This window comes from Anopheles coustani, chromosome 3 (assembly GCF_943734705.1).
Source record: "Anopheles coustani chromosome 3, idAnoCousDA_361_x.2, whole genome shotgun sequence".
Lineage (NCBI taxonomy): Eukaryota > Metazoa > Arthropoda > Insecta > Diptera > Culicidae > Anopheles > Anopheles coustani.
This window is the reverse complement of record NC_071288.1, coordinates 97,208,425-97,230,953: the sequence shown is the minus strand read 5'-3', so window position 1 is coordinate 97,230,953 and position 22,529 is coordinate 97,208,425. Positions and strand designations below refer to the sequence as shown.

Here is a 22,529-nt window from a genome sequence, read left to right as displayed (position 1 = left end):
AAATGATATACGGCAACCCAAGTCGATCATTGTCCTCGGGGAACATTACTTCGTAGGCGGTCTCGCGTAGACGCCCTGAAATTTTGATGACTTCTTCCCCTTGTACCGGATAGTCAACATCTGGACAGGGAGTGATGGCGGCTTCTGCTTCGTTCCGAAATTTGGCAGCCCTTTCTAAGGTGGTAACAAAGCATGTTCGTATTTTAATATCCTCGAGAACTGCTTCAGTGAGTAGCTCCTCTTTTACGCCGGATTCAACGAGTTGTCTTTTGATTTCGGTGTGGACACTCTCGGCGGCAAGCGGTTGTGCCTCCCATGCGTACAATACCTGGACCCCGCAGAATACGGGCATAACGACAGCCTCCTTGTAACCGATATCGACCACAAGCGCCGTGTCGATGGCCAACGTTGCCAGCACTACCAAATGGGTCGGTACGAAGAACACGGACGACACATCGAAGTGGCAGAACAAAGCGCGGCCTAAATTTTCCTTAATGATCGTTGGGCACAAGACCGACTCCACTACCACGATTTTACGTTCTTTTGGACTGACTAGGACGTTTTTGAAGAATATGGTTTTTAGAAAGTCCACCAACGAATCGTACAGTTCTGCTTCTGTCGCATAATCGAAAAGTTTACGCGTTGGGGTCGCTTGTCCGGCGTTTTTGTCTCGATGATCGACAACGTCGGCAGGAATGATGCTACGTGGATATGGTTCTCCAGCGAATCCCAATCTGAAAACAAATGCAATAGCAATTAACTACACTGTGGCAGGACATTTTTCACTATTTAAGTGTCTCACTTCGCCAATGCAGTGCCGATTTCCAGCACTATCGCTGGCTTTTCTTGAAGTACAGTCTCAAACAGCGGCATTATGAGGGAAAGGATAAATTTCACAAAACTCTGATGTATTTGGTAAGGTAATTTAGGGTTGGTAAACAAAATGATGTCATCCGAACTGCCACTATGACATTGGTTGTCAAAATGGTTTATAAGCAGCCCTGGCAGTCAACAGTGGAAATTTGAATTGACCGTTCACCTATGAGCTATTCATCAAAACAACTAAACAATTGCAGTAGATAACTATATTTTATTTTCCAAATAGTTTATTTAGAAGGAGCTGTTAAATTGGACACAGCATTCAGCTACATGGAAAAGTTTTCGGTCGTTTGTGCTTGATTATAGTTTTTTTCCTGATCTGATCGGAGGAAGGTAATATTCCTCCATCGAATCTAACAATAAGGTACAAGTTGTTCGTTCGTTTTCGTTTATTTTCGATCGATTGGACATTGGTAATAGATAAGCTCTCTGTGAAACATTTTAAATCACTTTCGTAAGTTTAGAATGCAGCAAGATACACGTGCTGGTATCAATAAATAGAACGCTATGAGGATGAGGAACGGATCTTATAAGTAATGTTAGAAATTCACTTTTATTTACAGAGTGCATGGTACAGAGACATTGTAACTGGATCCTACGTGGTTATTCCTAACAGAACTATCAGCTATTGTGTATTGTCGATCACGTAGTAATGTACCGAGAAGTGATCGCACAGCTACAACAAGACACGTACACACCAAATCCCTGAATCGGACATAACTCCTTTGGTAAATTGCATTTTCTTTTATTTACTTTTGCTGATGATGGCCTCTCTAGCAAAACTACAGGCCGGATCTAGCGAGATGTAACCCTCGGACTTGCTTTGGCGTGCCTATGTTTGTGAAGAAAAAGAGAACCCGTACTATTTGACGAACCGCGCGTTTCCGAGGATCTTAGTGGAAAACAATCTTTGCATGAGCAACACGTGGGTAAAATGAGATAATTAGCGCGCGGGGAGGAAAATGCATCGTTGGAAAGAGAGCAGTCAAATGGATGAAGAGTACGGGGAAAAAAAGGAAACATATCAACACATATTACTACTGCACGATGCTGCCCGACTGTACGCGCGGGAACAAATAAATAAATAAATAAAACCATATCTTAGCATCTGTGCTGCCTAGGTGCTAATACTCTGCAAGTAGCTTCTATACATATCCGTAATCTGTATGATAGTAGCGCCACTATGAAATGCCGCGTTCTCCCTCCGGAACTACATATGCGGAAGAGAAACAATACTCAGGGAAAATGTACACACATTCACACAAAATAGTTGCCCGCGATCAACCCCTGCTCTGTCCAGGTCCACTTTTCGTTGCCAACATCAGTTTTCACCGATCGCTGCGTCTCCTTAGTACTATCAGTGAGTTACATTCGCTAAAGACAACCATACAGTAGGATAATACTTTCGTTTACGTTGAGATAAATGCTTTCGAGTGGGTCACGCCGCTCATCGTTGTCGGTGGCAGGAGGCGACCCAATCACGAGCAGGCGCACTCGAGCACGCGCATATTATGCCACGTGGACACCTTTAGCCGCTGTGAATTGTTGGGGTCGACGTGCAGGACATCGATGTGATCGAGGCTGGACGGGGCGCAGCATGGCTTCGGCACGTCGTACTTGATGTGCTCGTGCAACAAACTTTGCAGCAACGCATGGTGCGTGGCGGGATTGAACTTGGTAGGGCAGCGCCCCCGGCAGAACCCGGCGTCAAAGATCTTCGGCTGGATGATGAAGGCGAAGCCCTCGATATCGCGGAAGTCGACCAGCAGCGGATGACGGCAGCAGCGCTTGTTTCCGGCCGTGCAGGCAGTTGTCTTCGGAGGGGACAGGTAGTCGCGCATCGTCGGTCGGTAGCGCTGCACCTTGGAGCGCTTCTCACGCTGCACCAACCGCCCGACCACGTTGAGGACCGGCGTTTCGTCGTAGGTGCGGAAGAACGGGGACGCATCGTGGACAATGTAGATGCCATGCGCGTGGCACCCCTCGCAGTACAGCTCTAGGCCGAGGTTCTTGCGGGACCCATCCAGCCAGGTGCGCACGGCCTCCTCCAGCGGCAGTTGATACCAGCGGCTTCCGTTCGGCGCAATCTCTTGCACCGCGACCGTCTTTGAGGTCAGATGATGGCGCTCGTACGGCTCCACCAACTGGTACACGTGTATCGTGACCGTTCGGCCAGCATGCTGCGGATGGTGCAGTTGCGGCCCAGACTGCTGGTGCTGTTTATACCTGACCCGGCCCTTCCGCCGGTGCGCATGGGTCTGCAGGAGTTGCTGCTGGTGATGCTGGGCGGGTGTCGGGTGTGTCGGCTGTTGAACCTGATGCTGCTCTTCCTGTTGCGGCTGCGCCTCCCGTTGGGGTGACTGCTGCTGCTGCTTCTGCTGTCGTTGATGTTTACTATGGGCATTTGTGCTGCGTGCGCTGTTTTGTCTTCGCGTAAGCATGATGTTCAACGACGACTCCTCGATGTTCTCGGGCGAGATTGGGGGCAGCTCGGACAGCGATTGACGATGGGGGTGTTTGCTGTGGTGGAGCGGGTGCGCGAACGAGTCGGCAGCGTTGACGGGTCGATGGTCCGCAGCGGAAGGAAGCGGGGCATCGTTTTCCTCCTCGGTGGGGTCGTGGTACAGCGAGGGAGACTGGAAGCCCGTCATCTCACCGGTGCTCGCGTTTCGCGTCGGTATATCGAACCGGATGTACACCAGATCGTAGTCGTTATTCAGCGAACGCTTGCGGCGCAGTTTCCGATGGTTGAGCATATGATCTGCCGGAGAAAAAATTGAGAGAATCAAAAACCCTTCCTTTGGTGCCTTTGCATATGGAATGGGCATGGAATGCATTCGAAGATTCGGTGTACAAAATCTTCGATTGATTTCATGTGCCAAGACATCCTGCATGGGAATTGACCTGCTTCCGAAGAGAATTAATGTGACCTACTAACGGACGGTATATTGAAGTCCAAATAGATTGATAGTATACGAAAAAGACAAACGATTCTGTTAAAATGCACTTTACGAAAATGGTGGATCTGAAAACTCGTTCTAATCGCTTCTCAAATTGCGCTTAGACGTAACGTTGGCATTAGATAGCAATATGCAAGTAAGCGAGCGAAGCGAGTGCGAAAGCGAGATACACTGTTCGGACGCGTCCGAAATTTCCCCATGCACTATGCTGTTGCTAAGGATACTATGGATGCAGGATGGAAGGGGAAATTTCCTTGCGCCTTGACGAACGTAGAACGAGTTTTTGGTAATCGATGATTACTTTGATTATCGATGGTTACTTTGCTGGAAAATAAAACAAAGCAAAGCGGAAATCTGCTACACAGTTTCATTCAAAGTTTGTAATAGGAAGCAAATGAAACATTTTCGTGACTTTGGGGACAATTTTTTCGAACATTGCATTTTTCTTGGGAAACGGGCCGTGTTACCGGGCCATGTACACGGGTCCTGTAACCGGGCCATGTAAACGGGCCCTGTAAACGGGCACTGTAACCGGGCACTGTAACCGGGCCCTGTTACCGGGTCCTGTAAAAGGCCAGTGTAACCGGGCCCTGTAAACGGGCACTGTAACCAATCCTGTAAAAAGGTCCTGAAACTGGGACCTGTAAACTGGCCCTGTAAACGGGTCCTGTTACCGGGCACTGTAAACGGGCACTGTAAACGGGCACTGTAAACGGGCACTGTAACCGGGCCCTGCAAATTGACCGAGTTACCTGGCCCTGTAACTGGGTCCTGTAACGGGCCGTATAAACAAACGGTGTAACCGGGTCCTGTAACTGGGTCCTATAACTGGGTCGTGTAACCGGGCCGTTTTACCTAGTCCACTCTAAAATTGCGCTTAAACGTAACGTTGGCATTAGATAGCAATAGCATGGAAGGCGAGTGAAGGGAGCACCTAAGCGAGATGCAAACAATTTCGACAATTTCGACCTTGAGCTTAGACAGCAATAGCGAAGATGCCGAGCGAAGCAAGCGCCAAAGTGAGATGCACAATTTCGACGCGTCGAAATTTCCCCTAAGCGTCGAAATTTCCCCTTAACCGCTATGCTGTTGCTAAGGGAAACTAAATACCGTATGCGTGATAATGTTTGCACCACCGTGTACCACATTTACCGTATGCGTAATAATGTTTGCACCATCGTAGTAAAATAGTTCCCGTTTTCTCTGGGCATACAAAAGGAAATGAAACGTTTTTGTGATTTTGGGGACAATTTCGAATCGAACATTGCATCTACTCTTTGGAAAGGTGGTTCTTCAACGTGATGAAAATAACCAACGCAGAATAAAAATAACTAACGCAAAATAAAACTACATCCATAAGGTTGGGCCCAGTAAACGGGCTTTTTACCGGGCCCTGCAAACGGGCCGTGTTACCGGGCCACGTAAGCGGGTCCTGTTAACGGGTCGTGACACCGGGCCATGTAAACGGGTCCTGTAAACGGGTTCTGTAAATGGGCAATGTAACCGGGCTCTGTAAACGGGCCGTGTTACCGGGCCATGTAAACGGTCCTGTAAATTGTTCGTGTTACCGGGCCCTGTAACCGGGACCAGTCAACGGGCCGTGTTACCGGGCCGTGTTACCGGGCCCTGTAAACAGGCCGTGCTACCGGGCTCTGTAAACGGGCCGTGTTACCGGGACCTGTCAACGGGCCCTGGAACCGGGACCTGTAACTGGGCCGTGTAACCGGGCCGTTTTACCTAGTCCACTCTAAAATTGCGCTTAAAGGTGACGTTGGCATTAGATAGCAATACCATTGAAAGCGAGTGAAGGGAGCACGTAAGCGAGATGCAAACAATTTCGACAATTTCGACCTTGAGCTTAGATAGCAATAGCGAAGATGCCGAGCGAAGCGAGCACGTAAGCGAGATGCACAATTTCGACGCGTCGAAATTTCCCCTAAGCGTCGAAATTTCCCCTTAACCGCTATGCTGTTGCTAAGGGAAACCAAATACCGTATGCGTGATAATGTTTGCACCATCCTATACCATTTACCCTATGCGTGATTATGTTTGCACCATCGTACTAAAATAGTTCCCGTTTTATCTGGGCATACAAAAGGAAATTAAACGTTTTCGTGATTTTGGGGATAATTTCGAATTGAACATTGCATTTACTCTTCGGAAAGAAGGTGCTTCACGTGATGAAAATGACCAACGCCGAATAAAATCAACAATAAAACTACATCCATAAGGTTTGGCCCTGTAGCCGGGACCTGTAAATTGGCCGTATTACCGGGCCATGTAAACGGGCCATGTTGCCGGGCCCTGTAAACGGGACCTGCAAATTGGTCGTGTTACCAGGCCCTGTAACCGGGATCAGTCAACGGGCTCTGTAACCGGGACCTGTAAACGGGCCGTGTTACCGCCGTTTACCGGGCTCTGTAAACGGGCCGTGTTACCGAACTCTGTAGCCGGGCCCTGTAAACGGGCCGTGTTACCGGGCCGTGTTACCGGGCCATGTAAACGGGTCCTGTAAACGGGCTCTGTAACCCGGACCTGTAAATTGGTCGTGTTACCGGGCCCTGTAACCGCGACCAGCCAACGGGCCATGTTACCGGGCCCTGTAAACAGGCCGTGCTACCGGGCCCTGCAAACGGGTCGTGTTACCAGGCCCTGTGAAAGGGCCGTGTTACCGCCGTTTACCGGGCCCTGTAAATTGGACGTGTTACAGGGCTCTGTAGACGCGCCGTGTTACTGGGCCCTGTAACCGGGTCCAGTCAACGGGTCCTATAAACGGGTCCTATAAACGGGTCCTGTAAACGGACCCTGTAAACGTGCACTGTAACCTGGCCCTGCAAACGGGCCCTGCAATTGGGACATGTAAACGGGCACTGTTACCGGGTCCTGTTACCGGGTCCTGTAACTGGATCGTGTAACCGGGCCGTTTTACCTAGTCCACTCTAAAATTGCGCTTAAAGGTGACGTTGGCATTAGATAGCAATAGCGAGAAGTGAGCGAGCGATGGAAGGGCGAAAGCGAGATGCACTGTGCTGACGCGTCAGGTTCCCCTTTACAGCGTCGGAATTTCCCCTTAACCGCTATGCTGTTGCTAAGGGAAACCAAATACCGTATGCGTAAAAATGTTTGCACCACCGTGTACCCCCATTTACCGTATGCGTAATAATGTTTGCACCATCGTACTGAAATAGTTTCCGTTTTCTCTGAGCATACAAAAGGAAATGAAACGTTTTCGAGATTTTGGGGATAATTTCGAATCGAACATTGCTTTTACTCTTGGGAAAGGTGGCAACGAGATGAAAATAACAAACGAAGAATAAAATTAATAATAAAACTACTTCCATAAGGTTGGGCCCAGTAAACGGGACTTTAACCGGGCCCTGTAAACGGGCCGTATTACCGGGCCCCGCAAACGGGCCGTGTTACCGGGCCATGTAACGGTGTCCTGTAAATTGGCCGGGTTACCTGGCTCTGTAAACGGGTCCTGTTAACGGGCCGTGTCACCGGGCCATGTAAATGGATTCTGCAACCGTGTCCTGTAAACGGGCCGTGTTACCGTGTCATGTAAACGGGCCGTGTTACCGGGCTCTGCAAACGGGCCGTGTTACCGGGCCATGTAACCGGGCCATGTAAACGGGTCCTGTAAATGGGCAATGTAACCGGGCCATGTAAACGGGCCGTGTTACCGGGCCCTGCAAACGGGCCGTGTTACCGGGCCCTGTAACCGGGCCGTATTACCGGGCCCTGTAACCGGGCCATGTAAACGGGACGTGTTACCGGGCCCTGTAAACGGGCCGTGTTACCGGGCCCTGCAAACGGGCCGTGTTACCGGGCCATGTAACCGGGCCATGTAAACGGGCCCTGTAAACGAGCCCTGGTACCGGGCCCTGTAGACGGGCCCTGTAAACGGGCCCTGTAACTGGGCCGTGTAACCGGGCCGTTTTACCTAGTCGCTATACAAACTCCGCTAACTGAGTGGTTCCATTAGACAGTACGATTGAGCGAAGTGAACACGTAAGCGAGATGCAAACAATTTCGACAATTTCGACCTTGAGCTTAGATAGCAATAGCAAAAGTGAACGAGCGAAGCGAGCACGTAAGCGAGATGCACAATTTCGACAATTTCGACGTTCCGGTTTTCCCACGCACTTTCCCCAGGTTTCCCCAGCCGCTGTGCTTTTGCTAAGGATACTATGGATGCAGGATGGTAGGGGAAATTTTTCTTGCGCTGAACGAGTTTTTGGTAGTCGATGGTTACTTTGCCGAAATAAAACAAAGCAAAACGTGAACGTGCTACACAGTTTCATTCAAAGTTTGCAGAACGAAGGAAATGAAACGTTTTCGAGATTTTGGGGACACCTGTCAACGGACCTGCTTACCGGGCCCTAAAAGCGGGCCGTATTACCGGGCCATGTAAACGGGACCTATAAACGGGCCGTGTTACCAGGGCATGTAAACGGGACCTGTCAACGGGCCGACTTATCGGGCCCTGTAAATTAAGTCCTGTAACTGGGCCCTGTAAACGGGTCCTGAAAACGGGTCCTGAAAATTGGCCGTATTACCGGGTCCTGTAAATGGGCCCTGTAAACGGGCTCTGTAACCAGGCCCTGTGAACTGAATCCTGTAACTGGGCCGTGTAACCGGGCCCTGTAAACGGGCAATGTAAACGGGCCCTGTAAATTGGCCGTGTTGCCGGGCCCTGTAAACGGGCCCTGTAACTGGGACCTGTCAACGGGTCCTGTACCTGGGTCCTGTAACTGGGCCGCGTAACCGGGCCGTTTTACCTAGTCTTTACAAATAACATACTGACTTCGTTATCGGACCGAAACAAATGGTGCCTAATGAGATGGGTCATTTTTGTGTCATTTCGATAAATGTGTGTTCATCGTGGGCTAGCATGCACGTGCGACCTCCACGTGGGATTATTTAAATGTGGTCCGATTTTAGTTGTTGCTTAACAAACGCGGTGACTGCAGTAATCTTTCACGGTAACGGTTTTGTATTAATGTAGAATTGTTCGAGCGTGTAATGTTAATTAACAATATTTAGGCTTAAAACAAGCTCCATTTTCTGAAGACTGTTGACCAAACTTTCGTGCACTTACTAAAGATCGATCAAAAAAAAAAAAAAGAAAAAAATATTCGACACAGTTTCAGGCGGAGTCCACACAAAAACCCGTGCAAGTAAAACTAATGAAGCAACTTGGAGGTTATGGAGCAGGTTTGAAAATCCTACAATTTATGTCCCATTTCATGTTTAAATTGTGGCTCCAGTTTAAACTAAAAATAAAACCACAGCCGTCAGAGGATTGCAGGGTGGATGAGAGCTACATTTATCAGCAAATAACAAAGGCCCAAAAACCGCTAACCATGACCTCGAACCCCTCGTAAAACAGCTGCAAAGGGGTTTATTCTTCTTCGATTAAGACCTTTTTTGCATATCACTGACCGTAAAATCTTAACCATTTCTTCTCTTGCAAGACACTCGTTCGGAAGCTCCACACGTCTTGTGAAACAGAACCCATGAAACAGGATAGTGAAAATAGATTGAAAACTCACCTGTACCGGGAAAGCTGAAGAGACGCCTCTGTTCGAACCAACCTTCTCCGGCGAGCGCACCGGCATGGCGGCGATTGACTCGACTCAAATATTCGGCATATTTGGTTTCATACTCCTGCTGGCTCACGTTCATCTGGAATTGCGAAGTTAATTTTTTTATTAGACGAAGTGAAAACAGGGGAGTGCTTGAATCACAACTAACGATAAAAATGAATGAATCGGTAAAGGCTCCTAGCCGAAACTGGTCAAACGCAGCGCCGAAAACAAAGTCATAATCCGCGTGTGTGTGTGCTTATGGAAATGAATTTTGGGGCATTCTGCCCGCCTTCTTTTTTTCTTGAACGCGATTGGTATTGTTATGCATAATGAAACAAGAAGAACCACCATCGCCACTAAATCAAGTAACATCGAACCGAGCGCTGAGAAGTGTTACGAGGACCGGTTTCTGGACGTGGTTTGTGCGGCCTTAAGTCACAGATGGTATAGCACCAAACCGAGCACTCACCAGTACTAGACAGTGAACATCCTCGTGGGGTGGCCCAGGGAAAACCATTACGAAGTCCAGGCAGTCATGGCAGGTGCCAAATTTATGGGTCAATTAATACAGATCCATTTGCTGCCATCCATGGTGAGCTGAATATTCAAAGTATGAATAAATAATACCAAAAATTCTTCGCCTGGCTTTATGCCATTTTAATGGGAGGGGAGGCTTAACGTTCGAAGAGAAAGGAATCCGCAATTCTAAAGCGATTCGATAACGAAAGAAAACTTTAAAATTAAATTAAGAAATATTGCCAACCTTGACAAGCCGATAAGGATGTCCTATGGAGGGAGCCATCTTCTGGAGTTGGGCCATGTCAACAGTCCAGCGAGAGGTGATTGCCTTCCCAATCCACTGGGCACAGTCGGAGAGTCAAATGCATTGGACAACAAGGGCCCACCTTCTCCATGTCCGCAGGCTTCATGTATGTTCCCTAACCGATTTCCGCAATGGAGTTATTTGAGATGCCATTACGAAGCGACCTTCCGATGGTGACGTTAATCTCGTGTAAATATATCCATATAAGCGTGGAAAACCCCACCACAGAAGTAGGGTGGTGGAAGTGAATTTTCGGTAGTGGAAGCCGAACAATTTTAGGAATGTGCAATTTCAATTAGCACGTGCTCTCATGAGATGTGCGTGTGTATGGGAAGTAGTACCAGCGATGTTACAATTGAAATGTATGTGCCGTAGGTCACCTACAGCTGAAACGCTCAACATATGTGTGTCGAACGTTCGAACATTTTGGGTCCTCTAATCCCACCCCCTAGGTGGGTTGGGCTAGTCTTCGAAAACCGTTTATTGATGATCGCCAAGGGTGGTCTGATGATTTTGGGAAGACCTGTTTCGGAGGTGCCACCGTATGCAGTGACCGAACGACCTCGGGTGGACAGTCTGGGCCACGAGGGTGTATCAACAGTTTCCTCTTTTCCCGCTTCCGTGACATTGCGCCCTGGTCCCCATGTGTGGCGCATCGCAAGGGCTAACATTGATGTGGGACTCTGCGATACGTAGGGTCGAAACGAGTCGCGACGGTGACGGGCGACGACGGGAAGATTCCACACACCGACGAGTGCAAATATTTTGACATCAAACTTGACACGTCGAAACGCGGCGAAAACGCGGCGTGAGTGCAGAGGCACAAGGTTCCAAGATATGTAAAAAAAGGTAAAACTGACGCTTACCTTCTTGGTTTATGTTGAACCTTTGGTGAACTATTGTACTTGTTTTTCCATCGTCATTATGCGCCATGAGCACATTCGATTCAGCTTGTATGCACATACTTATATTCTCTCTCTCTGCCTTCATCCCAACAGGTCCTGATGCACTGATTTCGAAGGTGTCTTTAAGAGGCTGACAGTCTTCGACGGCCGCGTACGTTATGCTGAAGGGGAATTTCTTGAGCCCTTTTGTGCGCAACTCCTAAAGATACGCCTCTTGTCGCGATGCGACGATATAGGCGAACTAAATGTGGAGGCAATCCTTTGACCCCTGAATTGAATGACTTGTTGACAGACAACATAAAGGATGTTGCCAGCGACAAGGCTTTAGAAGCTTGAAGGAGTTCCCTGGAAATTGAATACACGCTACTACTATTCAGGACGTTCAGTGACCGTCTACTCCACATGCATCTGACCAGGGTAGGTGTGAGGTGTAGGCTGCTCAGACTGAATCCTCTGGTTCGTGGAATGCACTTCAGTGACAAGGTTACATCAACTCGTGCTGTAAGCGACCGAAGCTACTCCCTTCAGACAAACGATGCTAATAAGATATGCGTGCTCTTAAAAGAAAACTCCTTTCCCCTCACCGGGCTAGGGAAAAAGGAGGATCCATTATCGAAATCTTTTGGACGGCATCCACTTTTTCCGATTGAATAACTTTTGTAAATAGAGTGTCTGACACAACTCCTCCTCGCCGCTTGCTGCTTTGCCGCCTGCCGGCGTTGTTTACTTTGAAGATTACGAATTCGGTAGCGGTTGACATGCCTGAGGACGCCATGGGCACCAGCTGAATCTTTTTAACGGGTTTGATAGTTTTTTTTTTCGGGCTTGGATTCCTTACCTAATGACGATATGCGAGGGAGTTGTTAATCGAATTTATTTAAGGCATCTGTTTGTTCGATCGACATGTGAACCCGAATCAACCGACGTTCCTGTCTGGTTTGAGCGTTGACACGTGTGCGTACTGCCGGATAGGTTATTGGTCGGGGACCCGAAAAGGCTTCCGGTTTGGTAGGTGATCCCATCTTTAAACTATAACCCGGTAAGAAGCAATACTAGCCCTATTCCCAGTTAACGGGTTTTTTTATCAGGTCCTTGCACTCATAAATGCATAACGAACGGGAACAACTTTCGACCGGAATTATAAAACCCAACAAAACAAACTTTTCGGTTACCCTTCTGGATTAGCAGTTTGGAACGTGAACGGAAGGTATCGGAAGTCCGTGGAAGAGGAAATCCATGGGATTGTTTGCTTAGCACGTAATTTACTTCCATTCTCCTCTGACTTACCGCACCGTCAGGCGGATTACGGCAATCTGACAATTTTACGGTTATGATCGTGGGAGAGATCCTTTCGGTTTCGGCTATGAAGAACGAGCTTTGGGTGTCGTGAAGGGCGTTGTGCCAGACATTTCTCGTACGCCATAATTTCTAACCTAAACCCTTAATGGGTCGTTTATTTACTGAGGCTCTTTTTTCATTGCATGAAGCATATAGCACTCACACGTTGCCCTCTTCTTTTTCTTGGGTCGACGCTATCTATCCCTCGGCAATCGATGTCCTTGCTCTACCGGTAGGGGCCTATACTGGATATGTTTGCTTAGGCGCGTGCTTTTTAAATGCTTCAAGTATTTGATCGCCATGCATCGCGCATGTATGATTTAGTTGACGTTTGTGGTTTTCGGTACCAGCTGCCTCTCCCCAGCAGCGACTTCCCCGAGTAGTGACTTCACATTGGTTTACATATGCCCCGCCGCTAACACAAGGGATTACGTTTCCGTGGGAGTTCACAGAACTATGGGGCCTGGGACGGGTTAATATTTTGTACGCCTAAACTTGACTTTTTATTCAGCGCGATAGATGTTGAGAGGGTGATGGTTCGCCTTTAAGCTCATCATGACTTCGTTTTCATCATCTTACTGCAGCATAAATAATGCACCCCAGGTCACGAATTGAGAGTTTTATGGAGTGTTGTTGGGTAGAAGCGGACGCCTCGTAGCGATCCCGATTCTTGGCAAAGGCGTCGACCATGCCCATAACTATTATGGTTTGTGTACCAAAACATCCATCCGTGCGAAAGGGTCATATTTCAAGTGGTCGTCATCACATGTCGGATAAACAAAGGCTCCTCTTGACCGGGGCCTTCGAGCTTGACGATCTTATTGATTGAGATAAAAAGGCTTCCCATCCACTGCTGATCTACGTTGGAAAGGCGAAAAATAGGATGCTAATGTTATGCGAATGTGATCAATTTTGGGCTAGATATGTTCATCAATCACTCGCGGTGTTGGAAGATGCCAAAGAGGCCGGCTCTGCAACAATTATTGGACTCATTTGTGAGTGTGGTCTGCAGATGATACCAGTCGGAGTCTTAGATGATCGTCATTTGGAAGCCTAATCTACCATGTTAGCTCATAGATTAGATTAACGGGTCTTTATTCCAAGCGAATAAAGCGAATTTGTGGATAAACCATTGTGAAGTATTCCTTGTGGGTCATTAATATTTTTTCTTTTTTGCCGATGTAATCCCCCTTAGGCTTGCTGGACGGGCGAACTTGTTTTGTATGATACAATCGCCAACTAATAGCCATCTTTCGAGTAGCGCGCCTCTTGAACGACTGTTCGGGGTCCACACAGGTATATAACATCATCGCGCCACGGAATGACACCATCCAACACTTGTTTGTTCGGTCACAACTGAAGACCACACGCAGACGATCCCATCGGTCTTGGAGGAGGTATCAGCTAATCGGCTTACTTCACCTCGGTAGTACGGTGCGTAGAGCCACACACTGCCGGCAAGGTGTTCGATCCGAGAAAATACCGTAAAGAAAAAGAAAGCACCAGATCTTCAACTGTCACCTAGCGGCAACTCTTAGAGTAGCCTTCTCCGTGGGCCAACCGAATCCAAACGGATGTGCCAATATGTAAGGGGTGTGTTTGCACAGTGCGAATATTGTCATAAGAAGGAGCAGTCGGCAAAGGCGGCATAAGAAGCTGGAATGTGATGAAAATAGGAAATCTGTGGACCAGCTTTACTGGAGTGGGTACATTACACCGGACCAGGAGCGACTACTCTAGTCCACGTTCGGGGTTGCAAATTATCAGATGGTAGAATGCCACCGATGGGGAAGGCCAAGGAAGAGCGTCAGGAGCGGCACAAGAAAAACAAGTATTATCGTTCGAGCCGACAGAGTCAACAACGATAAATAGTAATTAGCAGTAATGTGCATTGGTCGATGCCGACGGTCAGACACGTCGTTTTGATGATCATCACTAGGGAACTGATGGCTGGGAAGAAGTTAAAGCTAAAAAAGCTGTACGACAAAGCCTTACATTGCCTCTACGTTTCACCAACGGAGTCGGTGTTGAGGATGACGAAAGGTCCGCACATTTATTGCAGTTATCAAATCAAGGTTTTCTGCTTTTCGACCTATGAATCAAATCCAACGACCCCAAATAAACAAATTTTGAGTTGCAACAAGTAACCCAGAGAGCAATTGGGATTAGCAGATCATGATTGCGTAGGGGACTTAAAAGTTATTCATTCTAATTGCGTAAAGTTAGTTATTAGATTTTTAAAGAACAACCAATCGTCAATATCTGCTCATTTTGTAGTAATAAATTATTAAACTAGAAATGAACCTGATCAACAAGCTACCCCCCAGCAAATAAACAGAAGCTGTTAATGAACCTTCGGTTGCCATCAATTCTCCACCAAGTTTCCGCTTTATGAGCTTTGATGAGCTGCAGTTATCTTTACGAAACCATTTTTATGCCCGCATTCGTCACGAACATCATAAATCTTTATCGTGCGAACATAACCACAGCGTTTACAATCGCTTGTTTGAACGCATTCCCGTGATATCTCGCAGTCATTCGGTTGTAAAGATTATAATCATGCGGCCCCATCTCACATGCGGTCGGAACTAGGTGCATTTCTGCAATGAAACTAATTCACTATACTCGTATAAGGGGTCTTTCGGAGTACATATCAAACAGTTCACATAATGTATCTGCAGTTTTTTTTTCGAAGAAATGCCATTAAATGATGGAAAACATGGAAGAAGGATGAATCGTCTTTGTTTAGCAAAGAACAACCTGATCCCCTTTTACTGCTTAAAACTCATGCAGAAGGTCGGTGATAAAGATCGACTGCTAATTAGGCGCTGTAGATCGAGTTGATGACTCTATCGAAGCGTGCTCCCCAGGAGGGGTTTCATTCTTTTGAAACCTTGATTTCGAGAAAGTTTTCGTTTGCCTTACAACATAAAGGTTCGGGCCCCCTTTTTTAGCGTTTTATTCATTCGTCGGAAAACGTGACCAGAAACTCCCGGCACGCATTTCGGCTACCGTTCGGCAGAGAATAAGGCAACGAGAAACCTACCGCACATAAATTTGCTGATTCACGTGGTTGCATCCGCAAAGTGATCCGGTTCGATTCGAGCGCACCGTTTTGGGGCACCCAGCTTGGTGGGGGAAAATAACAACGCACGTGACGCAAAGAAAAAAAAAACATCTACGATCATTATGTTTGATCGATCATTTCACCGGCTCACCTCATCGGTTCACCAGGATCCGGATCGCGAAACCGTTTGATCTTTTCGGGGTTTCCTTCACCATTCACGTCTTACGGTGGTTTTTCGGGGGTTTTCAGTGATCCGGTATTTCCCCTCTTTCGAAAGGAAAAGAAAAGGGATGTAAGAGACAAGCCAAAGCCCCAACAAAACGCCTCTAGCGCACAATGAACTGACGCTCCTCCAGTGGAACGATTGCTTCGCGATTAGGAGACTAATTCGTCGTAAAGTTGACGCTGATTTGGGTGGTGTTTTGTTGAGCTGGTAAGCGAAATCTTTTTACGCCAGCAAGGGAATTCCCCGCGATGGTATCTACAAACTCACACGGTTCAGATGTACTTGGATGCATACACAAAAAAATATTGAAAACAATTTAAGCTTATCGCTCGGATTGTGGCCAGCCGAATTTATGTATTAGCCCACCTAGGGAATTCTGTTGAGTTGGTTTCTGTTGAGCGCCGCATCGTTCGGGAGTGTTTTTGTTGGTCAACATTTTATGGCTCCAAAACGCGACCGCCGTCAACACGTAGTGGATTGTGGCGTGCGGCAGAGTGATGGATCGAGTTTTTTTCGGCTACTGTCAGCTTACTGACAGCTAAATGGCAACGGTCATCATGTCCGGGGGTCCAATTGTTCTTCCAAGTTGTGACTACATGTTTCGCAACGTTCCTCGGCGAAGACTTTTTTCAATACTTTAGGAACGGATGAAGCAAGCATTGGAGGAAAAGTAGAAGTTGTTATCGTAGTGCTATTTATAGTTGGTTCAAAGCTGGTTGGTTATTGTGGGCCGGAAAAATGATCAACCTGGTCCTGATGGGGACCTAAAAGGTGGCTACAATGTCATTAAAAACTTTTTCTTTCAACCCATAAAAGAACTGTATGCAAACAAATAGGAAAGTGTAGTTATGTTTATTACCCTCTTGTTAGCTTTTCGGAATACAACGACAGTGAACTCAGAGATAGCCGACATCTTCTAGCTCGAAACATAAAGTCAAGGGTCATAAAATAGTAAACAACGGAAGTGTGCAGTCGCAAAATTTTCCATTCCTCCTTTTTCCTTTTAGCTGAAGCGAAGGTCTTGGGAGGAGAAAATAAAAAACAACTAGAAAAACATGCCGTAGAATAACAAGCGAGGAAAAGGATCAAGGGCATGACAAATGGTTTCCAGAGAGCGAAATTGTGGAACCATCTTGCCTTGCAGACCGGGTCGTTCAATCGTTCTGAACGAATCACCTCTGACCCTGGATGATTGTTGGTCGTGTTCATCTCGCTATCGATTGGTTTGGCATGGGATAATGATCGTAAGACTCAAGAGGGAAGGTATCTGCAATGCATAAAACATCTATACTTTTCAGTCCATGGCGAAGGCCCCGGGTCCGACCCCTCGGATAAGCGAAGGCATTTGGCTAAGCCGAGTATACACGTGGTCATAAGGTAGCTTTGTTAATCCGTCGATAAGTACGCTTAATCTACTTCTACCCCTGTACCGGCGTTGCAATACCGCCGAGTTGCGGTGTTGATGCAGTTGCAGTTGCAGTTGCAGTTGGAAATGCATACATTTTTGGTGGGACATGAATTATGGAAACTTGAAGAGGATGTTTACTTTCGGCTCGGGTGATTACAAATGTTGTTTTCTCCCTCTTCTGTTGTTTCTGACTTGGTGTCTGTACCCTACCCTAGAACCTAGGACGATCGTAGGAGAAAGGCGTGCAAACAAATCGGCAGCCCAGGCCTTTACGCCATTTCCCCCAGCCTGTTGACTTGAAAAGCGAATTTAACACAAACCAGATGTGTCTCCGGTCATGCTAGGATGGCGACGAACCGACCTAACTACTTTTACGTGAAATTTGCCTGCATTCGTTGGCCATAGCTCGAGTGCCTCTGTTCGGCTAGAGATGCATCGGACTTTCATATTTTTTGCTAATGACACCCCGACCATTTTAAACTCGACGGGAGCTTACTGACGATTTGTGCGTTTCGAACAGTTCCACACGAAACGACATGCCCTTGACGATTCTAGGATCTTGATGGTTTGCCGCTCGTAATAGTAGGTAGTTCCCCGAGTTACCCCGTCAAAGTAGCTAGTCATCGTGAGGCAAAGGCTTCTTCGGCTGTCCATCACTCTACGTCGGCGGGTATTTTTCGGGCCTATGCTTTTGATGTGCCACGATATGGAGCTATCTGATCATGTCGCAGGTACTGAAGTGACATCAAGGGGCGTACGAACATCTACGACACCGGAGGCGATCGCAGAGTGCGTGTGCGGATACGCAGGTTTGGCAAATCTTTCCGTAATTGAAGGCCCTCTTGGCGAGAACGTTAAACAGCAAGTAGGAAATCTTGTGTTCGATGACGATCGCACTTTTTTGAGATCTTATCTAGTCATCATGATTCATCGTCCACCTACACCGACGGCCGCATTGCGTAGAGGAAGTAAATGATAAAAAATAGAATTGTAACCGTTTGGTGATTCACGGGAAAGCAATGTAAACAAGGCGCCGATCGCCGAGGGTGTGTGTATAAAAACGCCCCCGGCGGAGCGCGCAAATATGCGTAATGTGTTCCAAATTGACCGTCTTGTGGAATGCTACTTGTGGCGAAGATTTAGCATGTTTACTCCTGCTCGCGTGTTGGGGAAGAGAGAACGGAAAAGCAGAACCCAACATGCTGCGGCGGGCGGCGCATGTTGATTTACCTAAGCCGCGAGTGTTGGAGGCTGTCAATCGATTCAGTCCATAAATCGTCACTTTCTAGCACTATAGCAGGACGACTGGTTGTTTTGTTGTGGCAGCTGACTCAAATTTTCCCACAAAGCGGCATGTGGAGAGGGTGGCATCAAGGGGCGGCCGGTTTGCAGAGATCGGCAACCTGCCCCGTTTGCCTCCACCGTCTGATTCATCACGTCCGAAATGTTGGCGATAACATTAAGTGAACGGGAAACATAAACAAACAAATCTTGCACGGCGTGTCGTCGCTCCGTCCAAACCGTCCTCCCTGGAGAAGAGCGCCCTGGAGGGCGCGGGTTCTAAAATTAACCGTCCATTGATATTGGCGAACAGATGAGAAAGGAAACGGCAAGGGTTAAAAATAGATCCCGATCGTTGATCGGAGGAGCGGTGGAATAAGAGGACGGGAGGCAAAATATTGTACCGCAACCCAAAAATAAGTCCCAAATTGACCCGCCGATTGACTGCGCGGCTCAGAAATAGCAACAAAGTTAGGGATGGTGTTTTTTTTATTTGATCGTGACCGCGGAAGATGCAGCGAAGATCTGGATCAGCTTGTGGTTTTAGGACTTCCATGGTTGTGTGTGTGTGCGTGTATGTGTGTACGTTTAGTACGTATGTGTTTAGTTTATGTTTGCTCTAGCAAAGACACAACCCGATCAAGGTTGATGGCGCCGGCAATGGGGCGGAGTGTCGGACTTTGATGCGGCACTGACACGTGTTTCGCTGCTCACCGGAAGCTTCGCGGACGTGACGTCATGAGCGCGTGGGAGTTTCCTTCGGCCGGCTTCTCGATTGCGGTCAACTGGGAGATCTTTTTGACATTCCTGACATTATTTCGTCACTGTTTTCTTTATAATTCCGATCCGTGACGAGTTGTTATTTGAATGTCAACTGCCAGGCCACAGGCGGATACTTTTGATGCTGCGAAAGCAGATGCTTCTGGCAGGCCACATCCACATATTTTCGTTTTTAAATAGCTCTGTTCATAAATCGCATTTTTCTCTGACGGTAAAATAAAAACATTATTATCCTTTTGCTTCGAAGATGGCAAAAACTTCATGTATGAGTGACGCATATCCCACGGTGTTATTGGAATGTTTTATTAGCCTTTAATGGCCTTTCAAAGAGCAGGCATTAATCTTCGTTATAACTCGATCGATTCAGGTCAGATTTAAGCAACAACGTATCCCTCATGTCTCCATTTACAGTAATTTCTTTGAGAGACAGCGGTACGCGCTCGATTGTCTAATGATTTATGAAAGATCGAACATCGATGAGTATCATTTCAAGCGTCGCGCATTGCTATTTATAACCTGCTACCTCTACGGTCATGCCACTTTGGCGAACCTCCGATGAGGCTCCCATGCAGTAATCACACGCCACAATTTGCGAGTACACAACAGTACGCGTGGCTCGAATTTGAATTGAATTTGATCAGCCTTCCCTTTTTCGCCACCCATTTTGTTTACCCTAAGAGCAGCTTGAAGGCGCTTTAATTTGTTCTGGAAACCCGGCAATGTATGGGCCGTTTGGTCTGTTTTGTAAGGCGGCAGCACGTTTTTGCTAAACGTTTGCCAAAAGAGCCGCGTCCGTCCTCGAATCTCCGGTGACAAATAGAGTGATGAGCACAGACAGACGACGGTAGCATATATGAACCGGATGTCAAACAAACTCATCAGCGTTGGAGATGTGCCTGAAGTGCGCTCTTCTGAGCAGGCGTTGGTCAAGTGCGCAGTGCGTCTCGTTCGCCGATGGACCGGAAAATTATTGACACATTCCGTTAACACCCGCGGCGTGGTATTCCGGATTGGCGACGCACAGACGGAGGAAGCCCGAGACGCTGAACGAAACAGGTGGCATCTCCTCCCGCCAGCAAAAGAATGTGATCCGTCCGTACACGGTTTGGAATAGTGTTTCTTTTTACTTAGTGCTTATCTCAGCCACGAAAGGCCTAACGAAATAAAGGCCGTAATCTTTACCTTCACGAGGAAAAGGGGCAATCGTCAATTGCCTACCTGAACTATGTCCTCGATCCTAAGCAATCTTCATCATCCTGAGTTCACTCCATTAGCAAGGCACCATGGTCTACGTTTGCTCGACCCACCGATAAAGGCGTCTATCGTTTGCCACCTACATCTCTAAGAAAGCTCACATCCGTCAGAAACGGGCCGGAGATTTCACTTTGAGACTATTGCTCAATCTTTGCAGCAGTTCAAGAAGACCAGGTTCGGGGATGGTGCCTTTAGTTTGTTTGTTTCGCCGACTGTGAATGAAGGATACAAGCTTTTGCTTGTAATAGGGCACTCCAAATCCTTCAGATTTGTGATTAAGAAGGAAAATATAAACAATGGATGTGTTTGTTCAGGTTCGGGCCGGTATATCCCGGTGGATGAAGAAGATATAGAACCTGTTTTACTTTCTCCTGAGAATGGGATGTTTAGTTGATCTTGTTTTTCTGTTTATTATATCACACAGTATATCACAATCTATTCCAAACCTCGACTAAGTCCTTGTGCACTCCGGATTTCGGCAAGGTTTATCTGGTTTATCTTTTTAATGACTCTCTCCTACGTCATTCATCCGTGTGCGAAATAACTATATTCCCACCGGCCACGCGTTGGTGGGTAAGAAACCGACTTTCGTCGTGGTCGCGAAATGCCGCAAAAATTATCACCAGCCTCTCACATTTGTCGGCAACTTCGCTAAACGTTAATTCAATTTGTGTCGCTTTTGCAGTAGCAGAGTAGAAATCTCGGCAGCATCACTGGTCGCGAATCTACCACCATTTACGAGCAACGCGTAATCGTCCATCGCGAAGGATCATAAAAGAGAAGAAACTTCATCAAAATGATTGAAACATCTGAGGTGGGAGGAATGTGACATTAAAGTGTCTTAGTGGACGCAAAGCCATAAACACTTATCTATGAGGAGCAAAAACTACTTCTACCCTCTTCGTGGCAGGTAACATGAACGTGTGATGGACTTGCATGGGATGCTAAGAAAACTGTTGTCCGTCAGCGGCTTCGAGCAGCCGGACGATAAAAACCCTTGAGGCGTTTCATGCGTTTCACGATTGTCATGCGTGTCGACCTCATGGACTATTTGAATGTGAGATGTATTCTGTACATTGTCAAATCAGTAGCGTGCCGATAGTTCCGACGAATTTGACTACTGAAAACGTTGATGACGTTGAGCTCGTAACCAGCATGGACCAAGTTAAATCGGATTGCTGCTGTTCTGGATCGACTCATACGATCGATAATCAGATTTTAGGAGAAGTCCTATCTCACCATTAAGGTCTGGCACACTGAAAGCCTACCGTTCGATGGGTCGGATTCATTAGGCATTGCTGGTCATATTTTTCAAATACCCTTATTTCAATGCCCTTACGCACCACGTGCCATGTATCTATATGAGAGACGATGATAATTCATTTGAAGGCTTTTACAACTGAAAGAAGGGAGAAAATCTACACCTCCCAGACTCCTACAATCGGAACTAGTTTATAAAGAAATGTGCCCTTTGTGCACTAAGTGCGTGCTCTTTCCTCGGAAAAAAGCGTGGACCGTTGAACTGTCGAAGAACGCCAAAAAAAGGCCCCCATCACGCCGACTAACGCCGATGAGGTTGTCCAATAACTTTGGAACCTGTGGGGTGAGGTCATTCATGGTTACCATCTGCAGTACTTGCTCCGGAAAGAGGGTTCCTTTCGGGAAACCAAATGGCCATTCGTCGGGCGGTAGATTTCTATCGGCGTGGAGCGACCATGCCAACACACCCCCGGACTCACAGCGACTCACTCGAGATAAACGAAATGGCTCGATAGTGTCTGCGCGTCCCGTATCGGCCGTATCAGCCATCGGTGCGTTAATGCGCTCCCTTTGCGGCTGGTGTCGGGTTCTGGTGCAGCCGAATGTGCACCAGTGCGGCATTTCAAGTGTTGTTTACATCGCCGGCTAGCAAACGAGGCACGCCCGCTGCATTCACTTCAGTGCACTTGCCGCAAACGACTCGATGGTGCGTTGGCTTAGACTTGAAAACATAACGTTCCGAAAATAAAGAGTACAG

The 22,529-nt window shown here is 47.4% G+C and overlaps 2 protein-coding genes across 2 annotated transcripts in view; both read right to left on the bottom strand.

Annotated features, from left to right (window-relative positions):
- Nucleotides 1-914, bottom strand: part of LOC131260727 (actin-related protein 10) — a 1,459-nt gene extending 545 nt beyond the window's left edge. The window contains exons 1-2 of the mRNA XM_058262526.1: nucleotides 803-914; nucleotides 1-734 (exon numbers count right to left, since the gene is read on the bottom strand). The exon at nucleotides 1-734 is cut by the window's left edge and continues 545 nt beyond it. Of these exons, the coding sequence (XP_058118509.1) occupies nucleotides 1-734; nucleotides 803-873 (805 nt within the window). The 5' untranslated portion in view covers nucleotides 874-914. The remainder of the gene's footprint in view (nucleotides 735-802) is intronic.
- A 1,443-nt stretch (nucleotides 915-2,357) lies between these two features.
- The window catches only part of LOC131270565 (uncharacterized), a 31,288-nt gene continuing 11,116 nt past the window's right edge, over nucleotides 2,358-22,529 (bottom strand). Inside the window, exons 3-4 of the mRNA XM_058272441.1 lie at nucleotides 9,395-9,527; nucleotides 2,358-3,640 (exon numbers count right to left, since the gene is read on the bottom strand). Coding sequence (XP_058128424.1) covers nucleotides 2,358-3,640; nucleotides 9,395-9,527 — 1,416 coding nt within the window. The remainder of the gene's footprint in view (nucleotides 3,641-9,394; nucleotides 9,528-22,529) is intronic.